Source organism: Hirsutella rhossiliensis, assembly GCF_020360975.1.
Source record: "Hirsutella rhossiliensis strain HR02 chromosome Unknown scaffold00010, whole genome shotgun sequence".
Classification (NCBI taxonomy): domain Eukaryota; kingdom Fungi; phylum Ascomycota; class Sordariomycetes; order Hypocreales; family Ophiocordycipitaceae; genus Hirsutella; species Hirsutella rhossiliensis.
The window spans coordinates 2,481,266-2,504,703 of record NW_025408676.1 but is presented as its reverse complement, the minus strand read 5'-3'; the positions used below and the strand labels follow the sequence as shown (position 1 = coordinate 2,504,703).

Below are 23,438 nucleotides of genomic sequence, written 5' to 3'. Positions count from 1 at the left end.
GGTCGTGGCGATCTGTAGTTTGCCATCGAGAGCCACACCTTGTCACCAACTTCAAATCGCTCCGCAGGCTGTCGCTTTGCGTTGGCAGCCTCTTCTTGTTGTTGCTGTGAGGAGGCCATCACTGCTTGCATGTACTCATTGACCTCCTGCAGGCGACTGAGTAGGCTATCAGCTCTGCTTTCCTCTCTATGCCTCGGTGGCTCTTCCGATTCCTCGACGCTGATGGGATCGACGTGGTAACCATGCTCAGCGAAAAGGGGCTGATCTTGGTCGCTGCGGATTCACGATTGTTGAGTGCCAGCTGCGCGGCGAGGGCAGTTCTCCCCAGTCGTCCTGCACGTACGACACGTAGGCTCTCAGGTAGGCCTCGATCTCCTGGTTCATTCTCTCTGGCCCTCCGTCCGTCTGAGGATGATAGGCCGTGCTCAATTTCTGCGTGACACCTGCAAGACGGCAGAACCTCTTCCAGAACCTACTTAGCCAGTTGCTCCCGCGGTCGCTGACGATGGACCGTGGCATTCCGTGAAATCGGTAATGACACTGGAAAACGGTTTGCACACTGCTCAGCTTCCATGTTGTCCATCACCTCGAGGTCACAGCCTTTGTCAGTCTGTCCACAATCACCCACAGGTACCTTGCCTTGCTCGGTCCAGTAGGCGGCAGATCTGTGATGAAGTCCATGGACAAATGGCTTCGGGGTCGATCTGGAATCGGCAGAGGCTTGAGAAATCCCCTTTTCGACTGGCGCCAGATGTGTGCTCTGCCGCAGGTGTCGCAATTGGCTACGTACCGGCGAACCAGCTGGGACTGCCCAGGCCAGTAGAATCGCCGAGCCACAATAGCCAGCGTACCTTCCCTGCCGGGATGACCGGTCGCAACAGAGTCATGCGACTGCTGCACAATGCGGGTTCTCAACTGGTCTTTCTCAGCTTCCTCCTGGTTACCCTCCTCTCCGGATCCACCCGGCACCCAAATACGGTCTCTGAATGTCAGCCTTTTGCCTGCGTCGATCGCACATTCTGAAATCTGGATCTTCAGGCCCAGCGAGGGCGGGAAGGCACGCTCGCGATCGCGGACTGCCTTATAGGCTGCCCGGAATATCGAGTCCTTCGCCACCGTTTCGTCCCAGAGTTGCTGCAGGTCCGCTACCTCGAAGACCTTCATCTTCGGCAGGGTGGATGCCTCTGAACAGTCAGAACTCATCGCGTTGATACATGCTCTTGTCGATGATGGAATGGCACTATCCGGTATCAACTGTATCATTCTTCCTTGTTCCCGCTCGTCGTCAATGCCCTGTGGCTTGTCTTGTTCACGGCGGGACAACGCATCAGGCACGACAGCCTCGCTTCCCGGTCGATACTCGAGCTTGAAGTCGAACTGGGACAATTCGGCTGCCCAACGGCTCTGCCGTTCCGTGAGCTTCTGGCGTGTCATGAAATACTCCAGGTTGCGGTGATCGGTAAGGATTGTAAATGGGCCGCAGCTCCTAAGTTCGGCGTTCCAGTTGTCGAGACATCTCATGATGGCAAGCATCTCCTTGTCGTGAATGGGATAGTTGTACTCCGCTGGCGAAAGTCGCTTCGAGAAGAAGGCGCATGCGTGTCGACGTCCATCTGGGCCTTCCTGCGACAGGACGCCTCCCAATGCGTAGCCTGAGCAATCCGTCTCCAAAAAGGTCGGGAGGCTCGGGTCCCACTGCTTGAGCACCGGTGACTCGCAAAATCGTCGCTTCAGCTCCTGAAACGCCTCGTTCTCCGCTCGTCCCCAATGAAAGGCAGTTCCTTTCTTAAGCAGGGCATCCAGAGACTGCGTGATCTTGGCATAGTCGGGGATGAAGATCCGGTAATAGTTGGCGAAGCCCAGAAAGCTTCTGACACCCTTCACCGTGGTCGGGGCCTCCCATTCGCGGATGGCGCGCTGCTTTTCGGGGTCGCAGGCGATTCCTTTCCCTGCGTTGACGATGAACCCAAGGTATTTGACCTCTTGTACCGAAAACTCGCACTTCGCTGGGTCTAGGTGCAGCCCAGCGTCGGCGAGTGCTTGGAGAACTCGTCGCACCTTAGCCTCATGATCCGCCTTCGAACCGCTCGAGTAGATCAGTACATCATCCAGGTACGCTGTGACAAAGTCGTCCAGCCATTCGCGCAATACACTGTTCATGTATCGTTGGAATGATGCCGGGGCGCCGCTCAGGCCGAAAGGGCACACGAGCCACTCGTAGAGCCCAAACCTCGTGCGAAATGCAGTCTTTCCCTCATGTCCCGGAGCCATGCGGATCTTATGGAAAGCGGCCACCACGTCCAACTTGGTGAACCACTTAGCCTTGGCCAGATTCTGCAGGGTCTCCGCGATGAGGGCAGTGGGTATCGGTCGCGCTTGGTGATTGCATTCAGCGCTCGGTAGTCGCAACAAAATCGCAGCCCTCCATTCGGCTTCCGCACGAACAGCACCGGCGCGGCAGCCGCTGAGCTACTCGCTCGGATGAATCCTCTGTCCAGCAGGTCTTTCAGGGTCTTTCGCAAGACCAACAGCTCTTCTCGTGACATGTTGTAGAGTGGGCCCCACGGAAGGGTGGCTCGTTGCCGTTCTTGTCAGGCTGCAGGTTGACTTCATGATCCACACCCGGTCGATGTGGCGGCAGCTTCATTGCCTCTCCTGGTGAGAATAGGTCGCGGAATTCTTTCAGCACTTCTGCCGGGACCTTCTCGCTCGGATCGACTGGCGGCTTCGGCTGAAGCGCCCTCTCTATATCCGACAAACTGATTGCATGAATCGAGATCGCGTTGCACTTCTTGCGTCTCTTTGCGCGTCGACACTCCGCCGTGAATACGGCTGCCGACACGAGTCTTGCGCTTCGAATCGCGCGTATCTTGGCGGGCTCTTCCTGCCCAATGAGGCGTATCGTCACACCTGCCCTCCCATGGTACATTCGCTGCTTGGCAGCATCGTACACGACGTGATTTCTCTCCATCCAAGGCCGGCCGAGGAACATGTCCTGGCCCAGGCTTGGGATCACGTATGCAAAGACACGTTCGTCAAATCCAGCTGTCTCGACCACAACAGCCACGACCCTGGGGATATGACACTCTTCGCTGACTCTGAGAATCCCCCAATTTCTCGTGGTTTCGAGTCGACGAAGGGTATCCGCAGCTTCCGAACAAGGGCTTCGTCGATCACGGCATAGCAGTCACATCCACAGTCGACAAGGGCGCGTATTCGATAGCCTCGGTTTACCCGCGCGTTGACTAATACAGTCCGACTATTCATTCGTGGCTTGAACGCTTCCCAGTCCCGGATGTCTGCCTTTGCAGGCCCCGGCGCCCGCTTTCGCCCCGGGGCTAGTCTTTTCCCGCCGACTCGTCCTCACTGGATGCTGCGGTTGATTCCGAATCATCTGCGGCATCGGGCTTCTTCATGCGCGCAGCTTTAGGTCGCTGTTGCTTCCTTCGCCAGGAAAGACCACCTGGGCTGGGCAGTCCACGATAAGATGATCCGTCCGACCACAGCGATAGCAGCGGCGCTCATCCTTCGGCTTCTTATCGACATGTCGACGACCCTTCGACTCGTGGCCAATACGGTTGATGTCCGTCATCTTAACATCTCCGTCGGGGTCCTCCGGTTCCTCCTTGGGTCGTTGCCTTGGTAGCTGTTGAGGCGTCCGCTCAGTCGACGTCGGCTGCCTACCGGGTTTCAGTCTCTCCAATCTGCCCGCAATTTCCTGAACTCTCGCAAGCCATCCCTGGTAGTCGTCGGGTAGGACGGCTGTGACCAAACTCTCTTGGAGGCGTGCATTTATTGCGTTCTCTAGAAATACGATCTTTGCACTGTCCGGCCAGTCTGCTCCCCCGGCTTCAGCTAATGCCTGTTCGAATCCGGGAAGGAAGGACGCGAGAGGTTGGTCTTCGCGCTGCCGCATAGTTCTCAGCGTGGCAGCAGCGCGGGATTGGATGTTGCTGTCCTGGTAGGTTCGGTCGAGGTATCGCATGAACTCTTGGGGTCGTAGCTACCCCAGGGCCTCCCGCGGCGTAAAAGGTAGCGACCACTTGCTGTGGTCGCTCGTCCAAACATGAGTTGATGAGGTACCAAAGTTCGCGATTTCCACTGTAGTAGTGTGCATCAAGGTCCAGCTTGTCTCGCATCTGCCTGGCCCAGGCGGAGTAGCTCTTCCGTGAGCCGTCATACTTGGGTGGGTTGGGCAACGGTTTCCGCATTCCAGTACCGCAGGTTTTGGGAGGGCGTGCCCAAGCCAGGCGTGCTCTCGCCCAATCCTCGTGCCACTGGCGGCGATTGCAAGTCGGCGCTCTGCGGCTGCGCTCGCCCGAGTTGCTCCATCAGCAAGGAAAGTTGGTCCTGTAGAGGGCTGAGAGTCGCATTGACCGCTTCTTGAATGCGTTGGTCAATCCATTGCTGCTGGAGACTTGGGCTCTCACTCTGCTGGTCCATCCTGACGAGCAGTCTGCAGCTTGCGGTATTTAGAAGGAGCTCTAGATATGTGAAAGGCTGGCCCGGAGTTTATTCAACAAGCAGGTGCCTAGGTGTTGTCTATCTAGAGCTAAGGAGGAAAAGAAGCTGAACTCGAGGCGTAGCCTCGAGTGCGAGCTTATATTACCCTTCTCGGAATGTTCTCGCAGCTTCTGGGTCCGCGGAGCGGGGCCGGTGTTGCCACCGGAGCACGACCCACCGGACCCGGTACAACCGGGTCCACCAGCCGGGCACAGCCCGTGACACTTTCTGAGGCAACCTCTTCGCTTTGACAGTCTGACTTGGCTCCTGTGACTCTTGGAGGAGCACTGCCGTCTTTTTTGCCATCGCCAGACCTATTGAAATCCGAAGGCGTTCTCCTCACCGCAGGCGGATATAGCTTCTCCTGAATCGGCAATCAGCGTTGGGACTTGTCTGCGAACAGGTCCACCCACGAGGTCAATAGTAGCTGGGAAAGACGAATCGTTCGTAGAATTATAGTCATAGGTTTTAAGTTTTCGTCGCACAAGTATGTAGACGTCAGCATCATATCGACGGCTTATTTGGTGGCATCTCTTCATAATACGTGACGTCGCCCTTGAAAAATTGTCCCATGTTCTGTCTCGCTTCGATGCCGGATTCATTCCCGATATTGTAGACCGTCTAGATTTCAGAGCTTTCGCCGCCGTCTTTTCATGGATAGCGGTCTTTAAAACCTTGCTCTGCAACATTAAGTAGCCATTTGCTGCTCAAGGTCGCCATGACCTTGTCTATATGTCGGCTGTGCTCACTACCTAATGCCGTAGTACACACTGCCTGCTAAGATCTGCGTTTTTCAACACAGGTGATTTAAGCAAGTGGTCCGGGCATTCCAGGCAACACAGCCAGAATAAGCCAATGGTACATACGCAGTAACATGAATCCTGCTCTTCTTCGAAGGTATGACTTCTCACCACACGACGGCTATGCACCATTTACGCTGCTTGTTCATTCGCTATACCATAGTTACCCCACAGTTATGCAATGTCGGTACAGCTGGGTATAATTGTGAGGGTTTTGTCGGACAGTAGTGTCCCACACCTCGCACGCGACAGCGGTTGATCTTTGTGGCATCAGTCGCTTCTTGTTCTTTAGATAATTCTCATCAATTGACTAATGCCACAAAGATCAACCGCTGTCACGTGCGAGTGTGACACTGCTGTCTGACAAAAGACCAAGACAGAGCTGAAGAATATGTGCTTCGCGTATATTCTATCAGCTCATCATCTTGGGACTGTACTGTAGTCATTTTTACGATCATTAAGTCACTCAATAGCGACCGTACGTGCGGGAACCTGTCGCACGCCTAAAAACCTGGGGCACTGATCATTCAGGCTCCAGTGGCAATCTTTGGAAGAGAACACCAAATTGTGCAGATATCCTCTGGCTACGTATTCCCCTTGTGAACGTGGGGAACTCTAATTGGAACCACGGAGCGAAAGTGAAGTGGGGGCTGCGATGCGCTGGCAGAGGCTGTCTCTACAGTGGTCGGGCATAAAGGAACAAGGGAAAATCACAAGCTCCTGTCGGAGGTTCTTTAGAGATCAACAATTGAATCACTGGCTCCCGTTCTTCACTCTCTGTTTCGTTGTGCTTGTGCGCCTCACAGAACCATGGGAGGAGGGAGCTATTTCAAGATCAACATGTAGTACTGAGTGCAAAGTATAGCCGTATCACGCTCCGGTTTGTATCGGGCCGGCCACCATGCAGTTCTACCATATATGTTGCAGGTTTATGCGAAGCCATCGAAAGAGCACAGTTGTATTCTTGGCCGCCTCTGGTGGCAGGTTACGAAGGGCAGTATCCAACCAGCACCGAATCGAAGCGGTCACAATAAGTCGCTGGCCTTCAAGCGTATACGTCGTACTGTCCTTGCTGTGTAGGCAATTCTGTCCCCAACAGGAAGTAATAGGTATGAACCGGCGAGGTTAAAAGCTGCCGAGTAAAGATTGACGAGGTTTAGAGCGGCAAGGTTTAGAGCGGCAAGGTTTAGCGTGGCAAGGTTTAGCGTGGCAAGGTTCGACGCGGCAAGGTTTGGTTTGATGCGGCAAGGTACCACAACCAAACCCAACTGGTGCATTCGCGCTAACCTCACGTGTTGAGCAATATGTACAGTAAAGCCCGGACGACGCGATACCTGGATCACAATGTACCTTTGAAAGTGATGAAAGAGTGAGTCTATGTAGAGCAGCTTCAAGTGCATGCGCCCAGACCGCGGCGTCCGAGGTTACCTAGTAGAACGGACCAGACTTTCTGGCCGGCATGAGTGGTGCGAATCGGATGCACTAGGTACCGGTACACTGCCGCCTATTTGGAACCATGAGACACTTTTGGCAATCTCCGCATTCCAAAGTCCTCAGAGGATCATATGTAGACAGGATCTGTTCATGCTAGGGGACGTTGGCAGTCGGGGAGCCATGTACGCTATTTTCAGCGTGTTTGGGCTGCTGTGTTGCGAGACTGCCGAGAAAAATGGCCGCAATGGCCATCATTCTTAATCGTCGACAAGTATGTATCTCCTATGTACGAACGAGCTACTGTTAAGAAAACAGTAGCGCGATACTTCGATGTGGATAATATGCACCGTCTATTGACCCAAAATCTGGGACAAGTTTATACTTTCGAAGGCGGACGCTGTACCTGAACCCCCCCTGTATGTATGTAACACCATAGCAGGCATTTCCCTCCGTCTCTAGCGAACCCGACATGAAGGCATTTCAGAAGCAAATGGTTTGCCTGCTACTTTTGCGCGTCCCGGCCTTGAACCGTCCATCCCTTCCTGACTCCGTCCCCTTGCGATGTGGTCAACTTAGTCACGGTTATTAATAAGTGTTGTGTGCTGCTTGCATCTGGCTTTCACCAGGCTACTGGTTGTGTGACGCTTCTTTGCTCGCATTGTGTGTCGCTGCACCCTCGGGATACTGACACCGTTCATTCTGAGATGGCCCCCGCTATGGTCTTGGCACTTGCTTTGGCGGAGTTTGTCAGTGCCCAACGCCCACTGCCGCAACCTCAAGCCCGCAGTTCAGGCCGAGAAAGGCGTTATCCGCCTGGCTCGCATGCCATGGGCGCTGGGGGTGTCGAGTCGTCCGCCCTTCGAGAGAGTGAGTTCAATGTCGCCATCGGCTCCTCAATGAACAATACTGGCTGGAGCTTCTCTGTATCTGCGCAGCCCGCGGCTGGCAGACCAATATATTCCCCCTCCGTCTCTGAGATTCCAATTTCGACAGTCCGGACTGCAAATGACACCTCAGGAGCAGCTTCACAGGCGTGGAGCTCGTTTGGCGGGGATGTCCAGGGCGCGAGCAGATCGACTCTACAGCCTGCTAGAACCAGGAAGCTGGATACACCGAGCCAAGAGCTGAATCCACCAGGCCGGTTTACAACTCTTACTAGCTTTACAAGGTTCGATACTCCTAGCATTGTTTTTTCGCTCAGGCTGTCCGAGTCAAAAAGCCAAGAAGGTGTAGTAACAAGGGGTTATGTCAGCCCAACCCCTTCAAACACCCGGGTTATACCGTCCACCTTTGCATTCGAGACCTCGGAGTCGGGAAACCAGGTCGATTCAACAGCAGGCTTGGCAGCATCAACAACAGCTGAAAAGCTCAACTCATTGAGACCTCCAGAGCCCTGGACTGCTTCCGGTTCGAGAACGATCATTGTCCCGAGTTCCGCCAGCCCCAAAGCCCAAATTTTCACCTGGACAGGTAGGATGGATGTGTCACATCATGAGCAAATGTCTTTGGTCCAATCAAGCGCCCCGTCATTTTCGGAAAAGCTTACTATTCCCGCCACTGTAAGCAAAGTGATTCTAGCTGACACACGAAATGTGTCGACAAACACCCTGGAAACGCCCATGACCCAGCCACAGCTTTCAGCAAGCAGGAAGATGCCCACAGCTTTCACGATTAGTCGTTCCGCTACAACAGAATCGACCCGGGAGTGGTCCACAAGATCAATATCATCCGTGCCGCACTTGGATCCCAATATATCATGGCAATCAGACATTCTAAGGCCGGCTTCCATACTTCACGTCTCCTATTCTCCAACATCATCGAAGGAACGCCTCAACTCCAATATTGCAATGCAAACAACGCCTTTGGACCTGTCTTCTGCTTTCGGTACCGCCGACCCCCCCCAACCGTACAAATCTATATCGACGCCCCTTAAAGGAGAGCCAATTTTCTCGTCGATAGTTTCAAGCTTGATTCCAGTGCTCTCAAGCGGTAGACCTATCGAAGCGGGCAATGCAACGCCCCGGCTAAGATCCACCACAACTAGTTGTTTTGCAAAATCTTTATGGGATTCTACTGCAACCAGCCAAGTTCAACAGGGCGTTCATTCAAGGGCTAAGCCAATCCCGCACATCGGAGGAGGTAGTGAAGGATTTTGAACAAGGTGAGATCGTCCTGTGCACGGCAAGTTTCATTTGCTAATGAATCTCAGTTACGGGCAAAAAAGCTCGATACATTCCCATGCAGGACTGCAAATCTTTTAACACCCGTGGGAAAAGGTTTTTGACCACTGTTCAGCAGATGTTCGACTACTGCCAGCAATGTGGCGGATTGTACTTCGGGGCGCAACCAAGCATCAGGGAGGCTGTTGAGCTAAAGCGTTTAGCTGCGGCGGCGCAAGGTCGGCCTCGGGAAGATGCGAGACTGCAATCCATGAAGGAGTTTTTCCAGGACCATTTTGGCGGGAAGGAGTTCTGAGGAGCAATCCAGCACTACTCGTGCCCGCCCCACTTAATTCAGCCCGAAGGGCGTTTGCCTTTTTGCCTTGCCTTGAGGAACGTTAGTGCCTTGAGGAACGAGGAACGAGTGACGAAAGGTTCTTAGGGTTCCTCCCCGGGGAGAAAAAAAATTCGCCATGCCTTGAGGAACGAGTGCCTTGAGGAACGAGGAACGAGTGACGAAAGGTTCTTAGGGTTCCTCCCCGGGGAGAAAAAAAATTCGCCATCGATTTCCCCCCCGCAAATGCCGCCCTCTGATTCGCTGGCGTTCTCGCTTTTGATTCGTCGGTTGTTCTTTTCTCGCTTTTGATTCGTCGATGTTCTCGCTTTTCATTCGTTAATAAATAAAAATAAATAATGCCCTGCCCCTTGCTGCCCTTTTAGTTCCAGCTGCGCAGTTCGCTTCCAACGCCTCCGTAGACCATACGCCGCCGCAGACCACATAGAGGAAGGTGCCCAAGCCGGCCCGGCTTCTAACTCCGCCATAGACCACACGCCTCCACAGACCACCCCCTTCGCCCGTCCTCCTGGCCCTTAACCTACACTCCTTTTACGTCAGAAGTGTGGAAAATGCAGGGCGCCTGCGTTACCTGCGGAGCCAGTCGGCCGCCTCCTGTGTTGTCTGCCTGCTAAGCTCCTCTAGCCGGGCCTGCGCTGCCGTCATCTCCTCAGGCACCCGGTTCCCCACTAGGTCCCGCTCCGCACCTCTGATACGAGCATGATGCCGTCGAGCGTCGGGCACCGCGACAGCTGCACGTATAGGCTATACGGGTCGCACGACGACGGCACCGCCCTCCCCTCGACCGTCGTCATCCTCGCCCCCCGCAGCTCCAGCGCCACGCGCTCTGGCGTCCCGCCCTGCACCTTATAGTCGGTGCAGGCGAAGGCCGCGGCGCACGGCAGGCCCCTCCGGCTGACGTCGTTGCGCTGCCATGGCCGCTTCCGCTGCGCTGTGATCTTGACGCTGATGGGCGTTAGCAGGATCGTCCCGGCAGGCATCCCGACGAAGTGGAAGTCCTTGGTCGTCTCCGAGGCCAGCACGATGCCCGCCGGCGGCCCGAAGTGCATGATGAGCTCCGCCGAGACGCGGTGGCCGGGAAGGCGCGGTCGGGGATGACGTCCACCGCCGTGTACCCGGCCCCGTTCACAAGCTTTAGCCCCTGGTGCGTGTTCTGGTTCACGACGACCGGCATGCCTGGCACGAAGAGGAAGACGGCCGGCACCGGCGTCGCGCTGTCGTCGCCCTGGCCTAGCATTAGCACCGCCTCCTCTTCCGTCGGCACGCCGTCCCTCCACTTATGCTCGGAGAGGAAGACGCGCGCCGCCGTCCGCCGCCTCTCCCGGAACGCGAGCGCCGCCTCTAGCGCCCTTTGGCTATATCACCAAGTTCACGGTCGACAACAAGACCCGTTCCGGAATCAGCTACCGCAAGCACGTGAAAGGACATATCGTCGTCTTTCCGAACAAGGTGGACGATCTTGTTACCACCGTTCTTCCCCATCCCTTGCTGCAGACCATTGAGAATATCCACGTCTCTTGGAGCGGTTCGGCTAAGCCTGGCTCCGCAGACGTCAGACACCTGCTTCAGGTGCGCAAATCTCGAGTGGCGGCCGCCCTGGCGTGGCTGCAAAGGAACAACCCACTTTACGAGAATATCGCAATCGACCAGGCAGAGATGGATGGCTGGCGGTATGCCGACGGCTCCACTGTTCCGACCGTCATCATGGACCGCATGCGAGGGAGGAACCGTCGACCGTTGAGAGGACTCAAACTGACCACATAGTCCCGGACACTGATCGAGGCTTGGAGGAAAACAGTTTCAGAAGCATCGATGAAATTGTGAGCTCGATCGATGGCACCTTCGTCGACGAGTCTCGCGACTTGGACTGTACTCTATCGACTGAGCAGACTCGACCCTCTCCTGGTGAGCTGGCGACTCTTGTCCCCGACTCGGCTGCCATCGGCCAGGAAGTGGAAACCATATGTGAGACGTCTGCATCCGCCATGTTCCCTCTTGATGGACCGGCTGCCTTTGCGGATACCGATAAGCTGTCGTTTGTGGCGGGCATGGCCAACGCCAATCCGGATCCACGTGGCCGCTCTATACCATGCGTTATGCAGGTCCAAACTACGGGAGATCAGCCGTTTGTCCGAGTAGAACGTGGTGCGGACTTTGCAGACAACCTGCACGAAGATTTCTTCCCTCGAACATTTCCCAAGCTTTTTCCGTGGGGAAGGGGCGGCCCGAAATCGAAGGGCGACTCGAGTCGTAGCCGACAAAGCGACGCTGCCGACCGTCGTCCGAATCACTCGCTTAGCTACTGGGCCAGATACGTATTGCAACGGCATGGAGGCCGATTCGCCACCCATCCTGTCTTTTGTTTCTTAGTATTCAACACCCTCCTTCGCTCCTCTAACCGCCGCATCAGCATGGTCCGTGTCGCTAAAGATTCCTTCCACAGGCTCGAGCAAGCGTATGCGAACTTGAACGAGGACCGACTGAAGAGAGCCGAGGCGGAGATGCGGGAGACAAGGACCACGTCGGACCCTGACATATCGGTCTTGCTTCGCGAGCTGTCGATTTTTGGCCACGCACAGCCGCTCTCGAACGAATCCCGTTTGCTTATGCGGAGGAAGATACAAGCTGTTAACATTTGGGCCGGTATGCCTGCAGTTTGGATTACCATCAGTCCCAACGACATTAATAATCCGATAAAGATGAAGCTTGCCATTCATAGGCTGCACGATTATGACTCTGCAAAGGAGCTTTTGGCCGATCTCCGTGAAAAGTACGACAGAATCGCCCTCAGCACCATGGATCCGGTCAGCTCGGCCATCTTCTTCCACCGAGAAATATCCCTATTCTTTGACAAATACGTGAATACAGGCCGGGAATCGATCTTTGGGAAGATTAGCCACTACTACGCGACGGTGGAGACGAATGAGCGAGGCAGCCTCCACTTGCATGGACTCCTCTGGCTGGAGGGCAACATGCGGTTACCGAACCTGATGGACGACATGGCCAATCCCGCGGAAGAAGCATACCGTGCCCAGGTGATCCGGTATGTGGACTCTGTCTTTCATGAGTGTTTAGACGAAGATGCCGGAAAAGCCGTGCGACAACAGAGGAAGCCCATCGATCCCGTGGAGGAGGTCATGACCAGCACCTCGGCTCTCACTGCGGCCTTCGAAGACGAATCCAACTTCATCGCGTACTGTTGCCAAGTGCACTCCCACACGTACACCTGCCTCAAGTATTCTCTGAAGGGTGTCATCGAACAGGGGGCAGATCAACAGAGACGGACAGCCTGCCGCTTCAAGGCACCGTGGAAGATCGTCGAGGAGACAGGGTTCACAGAGGATGGTCTGCTTCAGATCCGGCGCAATCACCCGCTCGTCAACCGGTATAACAAGTCATTGGCGGTCGGCCTTCGCCACAATCACGACGTCTCGATGATCTTGACCAAAACCAAGGGCCTGGCCATGGTGTACTACATCACGAACTACGCCACCAAACTGGATACGCCGATGTGGAGGCGCATTGCTCGCCACCGAGGTTGCCCGCCAACTCCGCGAAGCCGGTCGTCCGACGTCTCGCGCACCAGATCCCGCCCTGCCCGACAACAGGCAGCAGGCAGTGTTGAACGAGAGCCGTCAATTCCTGATGAGAACGGCAAATCGGATCTTCTCCGAGCGACAACTCTCGGCCGTAGAGGTCTGTTACCACCTCCTTGGATATGATACCGACTTTACCAACGTGCCGCATTGGTCTTTCCTGAACCTGACGGCGCTCTATTGGGCAATCTTTCGCCTATGGTCACATCTCCGCCATCAGGCCGGCGAGCTGACGGACGCTGAACAGCCCGCGGAGACAATCCGTCTGAGGCAAGGAGGGCGAACCCTTCTATACCTAGACGCGTATGCGTACCGCGGCCATGTTCTACGAGACTTATGCCTGTATGACTACATGTCAATGATTCATTTGGTGCGTCGAAAGGTCGGAGTGAAGACGACTCTCATATTTTCTCGATGGCCAGGATTCCGACTGTGACGACTGGATCCAAAAGCTTCGACGGCCCGACCAGTACGCCATCCCGATCTTCCAAGGATACATCAGCGACGACCATGAGGACGATCACCCAGTCTATATTAAGCGGTACGCTCTAAACCCCGGCACCGTTTTGGCTCTATCTGATAGCCCGTGCAGAAATTCGGTCCTACACTTGGCGCTATTCGTCCCTTGGGAGAAGTTTATTTCTGAGAGCCAAGGCGACATAACCGACATATGGACGACGCATCGATCGGGGCTTTGTCCCCGCCTCCGTTTCCATGTCTCCAACATTGGTCTTTTGAGAAAATCTGCCGAAGACGCGCGCAAGGACGCGAAGCTCTGGGCCAGTCGGTCGGAGGGCGACGACACAATTGACGTCGAGTACCCACTTGACGACGGCCGCGATGAAGAAGAGCCTCCAGCGCTGGCTCATCGTCAGGCCTACAAAGCTCTGCTCCAGATTTTGCGAAATGCCGTGCAGGATACGGACGCCACAAAAGACTCACCCGTCCTTGGAGGTCTAATACACGATCTGTGCGAAGAGAACCCGGCTGAAGAAGAGCAACCTTTTGTCCAACGTCAAGAGGATCTGTACCGGAATATGCCCGATCAAGGTGACGCCTTGTGTCAATTCCCCATATCTCGAGACGATGTCCAAGCAGCGGCCAAGGCCCAACAACTATTGCATCTTCGGATGCTGGACGATATTGAGGGTGGTTCTCAGGGCACCGTACTATCCACGAATGGCGCCGACATTGACGATACCCTTGCTCGCTACGGCGATATGGAGTCCGCCGCTGCGCTCCCGGGCAGTGACCTCAATGAACAAGGCCCTCGGATGCTTGTCGACGTCAGTCCGGTCACTAGCTTCGTGGAGATGGGACACACCACCGCGGCCAGCTTTACACTGAACTATCTACAGACCATGGCCCTTCAACTCGTTTGCCTATTTCTGGACAGGTATACGGCCAATCCGGACTCAGCGGGTCAGCATCTTCAATACACCGGCGGGCCGGGTGGCACGGGAAAGTCGAGGATTATCGATGCCCTGAAGGGCGTGTTCGCGGCGAGGAACCAGCCGCATCTTCTGCAGATAACCGGCACGTCGGGCAGTTCGGCGGCCCATATTGGCGGCACGACCATCCACTCGGCCTGTGGGTTAGATTCCCATCGCGATCCAAACAAACCGCCTCCCCCCTTCTCGGAGGCGAAGAAGTGGATCTGGAAACAGAAGCTGGTACTCGTGATTGACGAGGTCAGCATGCTGGGAGGAGCCACTCTGCACAACGTCAGTCGTCACCTGCAGGCACTCCGTGACTGTCCGGACGAACCGTTTGGCGGCATGCCCGTCGTCCTACTGATGGGAGACTTCTACCAGTTCGCCCCGTGCGGAGACAAGCCTACTGATCATCAGACCGCCGGACCGAACAGAGACCCCCCTGCGACAGGCGACCATCTCTCACCACAGCGGCTGCAGATTGTGGCATCTGTTCAAAACCGTGGTGCTCCTCGAAGACCAAGTCCGCGCACGCAACGATCCCCAACTCCGTGCACTCCTGGATCGAGTTCGTAACGGGCGCCAGACCCATCAAGATCTGAGCTTGCTCAACGCCAACATTGTAGGACGCTCGCAAATCACCTTCCACGATGGTTTGCGCGCTATAACGCCGCTGAACCGCACCCGGTGGGCCCTCAACATGGAAGCTGTTGTGGGCTGGGCGCGCTTCAACAAGCGGCACATCCGTATCTTTGTCTCGACTCACACCTGGCGTAGCGGCGCGCTTTCTCCAGACATCGTAGCGCGAACCGTCGGACAAGGCGACGACTCTGCCTGCAAAGTCCCCGGCGTCTTCTTCTACGCCCAGGGCATGCCCGTGGTTGTCAACAAGAACGTCTACACTGGCCTGAAGGTTGTGAATGGGGCCGACTTTGCTGCCGTGGACGTAGTACTCGATCCCAATCACCCGGGATACTGCTTGGCCAATGACGTGACCATCCACTTCGGGCCACCACTCGGCATTCTTCTGCAGTCCGAGGAGACGAATGCCTTGGCGATACCGTCCCTCCCTGTGGGGACGGTACTCATCCGCCCGATGTCACATATACTTGACTCGACTAACTCTCACTTCAAGTTCTTGTCCGCAAGATGCACGCGACGTGGACTGCCCGTTGTACCAGCGTTCGTTCTCACTGATTACAAAGCCCAGGGTAAAACGTTTGTAGAAGTACTCTTGGAGCTGCGTGGAAATCGTCTGACCAATGGCGAACCCTCCAAATGCGATTTCACGAGCCTCTATGTTCAACTGTCCAGGTGTACTACGCTCCATGGCATCAAACTCCTCAGTCCCGTGAGATACCAGGATTTTATTGACAATACGCTAGATCGAGCCATGCTTGATGGAATGCGCAGACTCACAAACTTGGCGGCGCAAACGAGACGGGCATATGAGGGTGGCGATTTAGAAAAGCAGTGACACTGGTCAATCCGATCGTTCACATGTACGCCTTTTCGTGCGTGGAAGAGTCACACCTGATAAGGTGACCGGGCCGCACGCCAATCATCCGGATCTCGCTCCCCTCCCTTCCCAGGACGTAAGCGCTTTTGCTCCTCACAATAATTTACCCACCATTTCTCGAACGCCTGGCGGCTGTAAAGCCATCTCGGCGGCCCTTCTCCTTCCCCGAACAGGTCGAGGATATGGTCGCAGAACATCCACACTCCTTCAAGATGCTGCGGATAAAATGGCCTCCTGTCCTTGCGCGCGACCACGACGGTGCCAACTTGTGACTGCCATTCTGGAGGTGCAAACCCGGAGTCGGCATCAATATTGAGGTACGTAGCAATCTGGTTGTCGAGGTCTGCCTCGTTGACGGACTGAGTCCCCGTCCGATAGAGGACCAGCGGGACCTCGATGAGCGCTGGGACGGAGGGCACCGACTGCGAAAACATATCATGATTCGCAGGGATTGTAGTGGCAGACCAGAGGGGAAACTTGCGTTTCTCGGCCTCGCATCGGACAATGACAGCTTCGACATGCCCCGACTTGCTGTGCGTTTCCCTCAAACCTGACGTACCCATCGGCGGCGAGGCATGCGTGGCCGGCGGGGTGGGTTTTGCCGCTGGCGCTTGCTGGGGCGATGTCTCTGGCTCCGAATCGGTGCCGATGTTGTCCCACTTTGAGTAATCAATCGGAGGCATTGGGTCGATTCTTGAAAAATTGTTACCCTTCACTGCATAATTCGCAACGGTTCGGACTCCTTCGACCTTCAAGATGATGGCTCCTGAAAAGGCTCCATTACGTCCTTACCCCGCCCTAAGCCTATCGTGTTGTGGCGGGGTAAAACGGCGTCCAAGCCACACTATCGGGAGCAAGCCTCATCTTTCCTTTCAACAGACTTGTCAGTGTCAAACCAAACCGAATGCTTCAGTCCCGTTCCTCAAGGCATTGGCGGACCCTGCAAGGGGCCGGTCTCCTGTGGGAGACCTCGTTACGATACATATGGTCTCGTGCACACGTGCCTTGAGGAACGAGGAACGACGTGACGAAAGGATCTTTCTTCCGCCTCTTTCCCCCGCAAACCTTCCACCCCCCTACGCACGGACCGCATGCCGCTCCGTGCCCACAAGCCACTTTCACCGCCACCTGCGGCCCGCTCCGGGCCCACCTTCTTCCTGCTGCCCGCTCCGGTCCATATCTTCCTCGCCGGATTCTTACTCCCGGCCGGCCGCCGGTAACTGCTCCTTTTTTTTGTCCCCGTGCACGATGCCGCGAGAACAGCCAGTCACGGTTTCGCCCGAAGAGGTTCGGCGCACCTTGGGGGATCTTGAATCGCACAGGTCCCGTCGGCGCCGTTCACCGCTTGTCAGAGTTCCCCACGACGAGATCCTCCGCGTCTTGCAAGATATCGACCGCCAGCGCGCTGAAGACCGAGCCCGCCACCGTGAAGCTCAATACAAATATACCGCTCAAGCGCAACCGCCAACTAATCCATCCCCGAGACGACTCGGAGAAGAGCAAGCACCTTCCACTCCACCCCGAACGCAGCCAAGGCGCCCCTAAAGACACACGCAGCCGCCGCCCACTCCATCACCGAAACGACCTAGAGAAGAGCAAGCACCTCCTACTCCGCCTCCGACGCAGCCAAGGCGGTCCCTCGAAAGGCACCCGCAGCAACCAGCCTCCCCGTCGCCGAGTAGACCTAGAGCGGAGCAAACGGTTCGTTCTCCGCCGCCCACGCGGCCTAGGCGCTCCCCCACGAGGCCCCGACCTACGCGAGAATCCGTTCAAGATCAACGAGACTCTGTCAGGTCTACTCTATATCACTATAACGCCGCTTTCCGCGCCAAAGAGCAGGCGTCATCAACAAGATCCTGGTGCGACGAAGTTCCACTTGCCCTTCAGGTAGCGGCTACCAAATCGTTCTACCAAGCGTTCACGGACGAGAGGACGTTGCCGATTTCCCACTGCGTCTTCTGCTACAGGAAGACCCCGCCTTGCGAGCTCTCGATCATGCCGTGGAGGGGTCGATTGTCGCCCTCCCTGCTGCAGGCGACCAGGACTATCCAGACGTGTGACGCTTGCCTTCCGCCGCACGAGCGCGCAGGAGTTGACGTTTGCCGCGAGTGTCGCGTCAGCTTCGACCGTGGACGCCTGCCCAAGGCCTGCTCGGTCAACAACATGGCCATCGGTTGTGAGCATCGGTACCCCGACGAGCTTGATGACCTCTCTCCCGTCGAAGAGAGACTGATTGCCCTGCATGCGCCTTTTGGCTATATCACCAAGTTCACGGTCGACAACAAGACCCGTTCGGGAATCAGTTACCGCAAGCACGTGAAGGGACATATCGTCGTCTTTCCGAACAAGGTTGACGATCTGGTGGCCACGGTTCTACCTCATCCCTTGCTGCAGGCCATTGAGAACATCCACGTCTCTTGGAGCGGTTCGGGTAAGCCTGGCTCCGCAGACGTCAGACACCTGCTTCAGGTGCGCAAATATCGAGTGGCAGCTGCCCTGGCATGGCTGCAAAGGAACAACCCGCTCTACGAGGATACCGCAATTAACCAAGCAGAGATGGACGGCTGGCAGTATGCCGACGGCTCCACTGTTCCGACCGTCATCATGGACCGCATGCGAAGGGAGGAACCGTCGACCGTTGAGAAGACACAAACGGACCACATAGTCCCGGACACTGATCGAGGCTTGGAGGAAAACAACTTCAGAAGCATCGATGAACTGGTGAACTCGATTAATCCCACTCTTGCGGCTGAATCTTGCGATTTAGACTGTACTCTGTCCACTGAGCAGACTCAACCATCCCCTGGTGAGCCGGCGACTCTTGTCCCCGACTCGGCTGTCATCGGCCTGGAAGTTGACACCGTCTGTGAGACGTCTACGTCCGGCATGTTTCCCCTCGACGGACCGGCTGCCTTCGCGGATACCGATAAGCTGTCGTTTCTGGCTGATATCGTCAACGCCAATCCGGTTCGACATGGCAACTCTGTGCCGTGCGTTATGCAGGTCCAAACTACGGGAGATCAGCCATTTGTCCGAGTAGAGCGTGGTGCGGATTTCGCAGACAACCTACACGAAGATTTCTTCCCTCGAACATTTCCGAAGCTTTTTCCGTGGGGAAGGGGCGGCCCGAAATCGAAGTGCGACTCGAGTCACAGCCGACAAAGCGATGCTGTCGACCGTCACCCGAATCACTCTCTTAATTACTGGGCCAGATACGTATTGCAACGGCATGGAGGCCGATTCGCCACCCATCCTGTCTTTTGTTTCTTAGTATTCAACACCCTCCTTCGCTCCTCCAACCGCCGCATCAGCATGGCCCGTGTCGCTAAAGATTCCTTCCACAGACTTGAGCAAGCCTATGCGAACTTGACCGAGGACCGACTGAAGAGAGCCGAGGCGGAGATGCGGGAGACGAGGACTACGTCGGACCCCGACGTGTCGGTCTTGCTTCGCGAGCTGTCGATTTTTGGCCATGCACAGCCGCTCTCGAACGAATCCCGTTTGCTTATGCGGAGGAAGATACAAGCTCTGGACATCCGCGCCGGTATGCCTGCAATCTGGATTACCATCAATCCTAACGACATTAATAATCCGGTAAAGCTGAGGCTTGCCATTCATAGGCTCCACGATTATGAGTCTGCAAAGGAACTTTTGGCCGATCTCCGTGAAAGGTACGATAGAATCGCCCTCAGCACCATGGATCCGGTCAGCTCGGCCATTTTCTTCCACCGAGAAATATCCCTATTCTTTGACAAATACGTGAACACAGGCCAGGAATCGATCTTCGGAAGATCAGCCACTACTACGCCACGGTGGAAACGAACGAGCGAGGCAGCCTCCACTTGCATGGACTCCTCTGGCTGGACGGCAACATGCGACTGCCGAACCTGATGGACGACATGGCCAACCCCGCGGAAGAAGCATATCGTGCCCAAGTGATCCGATACGTAGACTCTGTCTTTCACGAGTGTCTAGATGAAGATGCCGGAAAAGCCGTGCGACAACAGAGGAAGCCCATCCATCCTGTGGGGGAGGTCATGACCAGCACCTCGGCTCTCACTGCGGCCTTCGAAGACGAATCCAACTTCGTCGCGTACTGTTGCCAAGTGCACTCCCACACGTACACCTGCCTCAAGTATTCTCTCAAGGGGTTGCCGAACAGGGTGCGGATCCACAGGGACGGACGGCCTGCCGCTTCAAAGCACCGTGGAAGATCGTCGAGGAGACAGGGTTCACAGAGGATGGCTTGCTTCAGATCCGGCGCAACCATCCGCTCGTCAACCGGTACAACAAGTCACTGGCGGTCGGCCTTCGTCATAATCACGACGTCTCGATGATCTTGACCAAAACCAAGGGCCTGGCCATGGTGTACTACATCACGAACTACGCCACCAAACTGGATACGCCGATGTGGAAGCGCATTGCTCTCGCCGCCGAGGTTGCCCGCCAACTCCGCGAAGCCGGTCGTCCGACGTCTCGCGCACCAGATCCCGCCCTGCCCGACAACAGGCAGCAGGCAGTGTTGAACGAAAGCCGTCAATTCCTGATGAGAACGGCAAATCGGATCTTCTCCGAGCGACAACTCTCGGCCGTAGAGGTCTGTTACCACCTCCTTGGATATGATACCGACTTTACCAACGTGCCGCATTGGTCCTTTCTGAACTTGACGGCCCTCTACTGGACAATCTTTCGGCTATGGGCACATCTCCGCCATCAGGCCGGCGAGCTGACGGACGCCGAACACCCCCCCGAGACAATCCCTCTGAGGCAAGGAGGGCGAACCCTTCTATGCCTAGAAGCGTACGCCTACCGCGGTCATGTTCTACAAGACTTATGTCTGTATGACTACATGTCAATGATTCACTTGTTGCGTCGAAATGGTCGGAGTGAAGATGAGTCTCACATTTTTCTCGATGGGCAGGATTCCGACTGTGACGGCTGGATGCAAAAGCTTCGACGGCCCGACCAGTACGCCGTCCCGATCTTCCAAGGATACATCAGCGACGACCATGAGGACGATCACCCAGTCTATATTAAGCGGTACGCTCTAATCCCCGGGACCGTTTTGGCTCCATCTGACACTGTGTGTAGAAACTCTGTCCTACATTTGGCGTTATTCGTCCCTTGGGAAAACTTCATTTCTGAGAGCCTAGGTGATATAACCGAAATATGGACGAGGCATCGAGCGGGCCTTTGTCCCCGTCTCCGTTTCTACGTCTCTAACATTTGTCTTTTGAGAAAGTCTGCCGAGGACGCGCGTAAGGACGCGAAGCTCTGGGCCAGTCGATCGGAGGGCGACGACACAATTGACGTTGAGTACCCACTTGACGATGGCCGATACGAAGAAGAGCCTCCGGCGATGGCTCATCGTCAGGCCTACAGAGCTCTACTCCAGATTTTGCGAAATGCCGTCCAGGACACGGACGCCACAAAAGACTCACCCGTCCTTGGAGGTTTAATACGCGATCTGTGCGAAGAGAACCCGACTGAAGACGAGCAACCTTTTGTCCAACGTCAAGAGGATCTGTACCGGAATATAGCCCACGATCAAGGTGACGCCTTGTGCCAATTCCCCATATCTCGAGACGATGTCCAAGCAGCGGCCAAGGCCCAACAACTATTGCATCTTCGGATGCTAGACGACATTGAGGGTGGTTCTCAGGGGACCATGCTTTCCACGGATGGCGCCGACATCGACGATGCCCTAGCTCGCTACGGCGATATAGAGTCCGCCGCTGCGCTCCCAGGCAGTGACCTCAATGAACAAGGCCCTCGGATGCTTGTCGACGTCAGTCCGGTGACTAGCTTCGTGGAGATGGGGCACACCACCGCGGCCAACTTTACACTGAACTATCTACAGACCATGGCCCTTCAACTCGTTTGCATGTTTCTGGACAAATATGCGGCCAATCCGGACTCGGCGGGCCAGCATCTTCAATATACCGGCGGGCCGGGTGGCACGGGAAAGTCGAGGATCATCGATGTCCTGAAGGACGTGTTCGCGGCGAGAAACCAGCCACATCTTCTGCAGATAACCGGCACATCAGGCAGTTCGGCGGCCCAGATTGGCGGCACGACAATCCACTCGGCCTGTGGGTTAGATTCCCATCGCGATGCAAACAAACCGCCTCCCCTTCTCGGAGGCGAAGAAATGGATATGGAAACAGAAGCTAGTACTCGTGATTGACGAGGTCAGTATGCTAGGAGGAGCCACTCTGTACAACGTCAGCCGCCACCTGCAGGCACTCCGTGACTGTCCGGACGAGCCGTTTGGTGGGATGCCTGTCGTTCTACTGATGGGAGACTTCTACCAGTTCGCCCCCGTGCGGGAAACAAGCCTCCTGATCAACAGACCGCCGGACCGAACACAGACCCCCCTGCGACAAGCGACCATCTCTCACCACAGCGGCTGCAGATTGTGGCATATGTTCAAAACCGTGGTGCTCCTTGAAGACCAAGTCCGGGCCCGCAACGATCCCCAACTTCGCGCACTCCTGGATCGAGTCCGTAACGGGCGGCAGACACAGCAAGACCTCGACTTGCTCAATGCCAATATCGTAGGACGCTCCCAAATCACCTTCCATGATGGTTTGCGTGCTATAACGCCGCTGAACCGCACCCGCTGGGCCCTCAACATGGAAGCTGTCGTGGGCTGGGCGCGCTTCAACAAGCGGCATATCCGTATCTTTGTCTCGACTCACACCTGGCGCAACGGCACGCTTTCTCCAAACATCGTGGCGCGAACCATAGGACAAGGTGACGACTCCGCCTGCAAGGTCCCCGGCGTCTTCTTCTACGCTCAGGGCATGCCTGTTGTTGTGAACAAGAACAATAACATCTACACTGGCTTGAAAGTTGTGAATGGGGCAGACTTTACTGCCGTGGACGTAATACTCGATCCCAATCACCCAGGATACCACTTGGCGGATGACGTGACCATCCACTTCGGGCCACCGCTCGGGATTCTTCTGCAGTCCGAGGAGACGAAAGCCTTGGCGATACCGTCCCTCCCGGTGGGGACGGTACTCATCCGCCCCATGTCACATACACTTGATTCGACTAACTCTCACTTCAAATTCTTGTCGGCAAGATGCACGCGACGTGGATTGCCCGTCGTACCAGCGTTCGTTCTCACTGATTACAAAGCCCAGGGTAAAACGTTCGTCGAAGTACTGTTGGGGCTGCGTGGAAATCGTGTGACCAATGGTGAACCCTCCAAGTGCGATTTTACGAGCCTCTATGTGCAACTGTCCAGGTGCACCTCGCTTCGGGGCATCAAGCTTCTTGGTCCCGTGAGACACCATGATTTCATTGGCAATGGGCTGGATCAGGCCATACTTGATGGAATGCAGAGACTCAAGAACTTGGCCGCGGAAACGAGACGGTTATACGAGGACCAAGATTTCGAAAAGTAGTGGCAGTATACTAGGTAGCCATCCTGATAGTTTGACCTTCCGTATGTCGGGCCACGATCGGCCAGCTTCTACTCGATCTGCGGTGCTGTCGACCAATCAAGCCTATCCCTTCACCGACCAAGCACGGCTGCTGACATGTCCATCATGTGTGACTCCATTCCCTCTGCTTTACCCTGCTCCATTGCGACCATCATTTGCCTCATCGCCGTCCCACTTGTCCCGCC

General features: G+C 55.7%; 4 protein-coding genes across 4 annotated transcripts; 2 read left to right on the top strand and 2 right to left on the bottom strand.

Annotated features, from left to right (window-relative positions):
* Nucleotides 1-582: 582 nt before the first annotated feature.
* HRG_08661 (reverse transcriptase (RNA-dependent DNA polymerase) domain-containing protein) lies at nucleotides 583-2,546 on the bottom strand (the record flags this gene model as incomplete). The annotated part of the gene is made up of 4 exons (XM_044867132.1): nucleotides 583-891; nucleotides 970-2,375; nucleotides 2,442-2,464; nucleotides 2,530-2,546. 4 exons carry the CDS (start codon nucleotides 2,544-2,546, stop codon nucleotides 583-585), a joined length of 1,755 nt encoding a protein of 584 aa, XP_044718019.1.
* An 8,690-nt stretch (nucleotides 2,547-11,236) lies between these two features.
* HRG_08660 (PIF1-like helicase domain-containing protein) lies at nucleotides 11,237-15,732 on the top strand (the record flags this gene model as incomplete). Its single annotated transcript, XM_044867131.1, has 8 exons — nucleotides 11,237-11,286; nucleotides 11,662-12,788; nucleotides 12,838-13,217; nucleotides 13,270-13,388; nucleotides 13,440-14,669; nucleotides 14,761-15,361; nucleotides 15,491-15,631; nucleotides 15,694-15,732. 8 exons carry the CDS (start codon nucleotides 11,237-11,239, stop codon nucleotides 15,730-15,732), a joined length of 3,687 nt encoding a protein of 1,228 aa, XP_044718018.1.
* Nucleotides 15,733-15,807: 75 nt separating this feature from the next.
* On the bottom strand, nucleotides 15,808-16,482 carry HRG_08659 (putative ectomycorrhiza-upregulated zf-mynd domain-containing protein; the record flags this gene model as incomplete). The annotated part of the gene is made up of 1 exon (XM_044867130.1): nucleotides 15,808-16,482. The coding sequence occupies one exon, from the start codon at nucleotides 16,480-16,482 to the stop codon at nucleotides 15,808-15,810; it is 675 nt and encodes a 224-aa protein (XP_044718017.1).
* A 1,312-nt stretch (nucleotides 16,483-17,794) lies between these two features.
* HRG_08658 (PIF1 protein) lies at nucleotides 17,795-23,214 on the top strand (the record flags this gene model as incomplete). The annotated part of the gene is made up of 7 exons (XM_044867129.1): nucleotides 17,795-18,789; nucleotides 19,144-19,470; nucleotides 19,569-19,768; nucleotides 20,002-20,839; nucleotides 20,891-21,895; nucleotides 22,215-22,821; nucleotides 22,951-23,214. The coding sequence occupies 7 exons, from the start codon at nucleotides 17,795-17,797 to the stop codon at nucleotides 23,212-23,214; spliced, it is 4,236 nt and encodes a 1,411-aa protein (XP_044718016.1).
* Nucleotides 23,215-23,438: the final 224 nt, after the last annotated feature.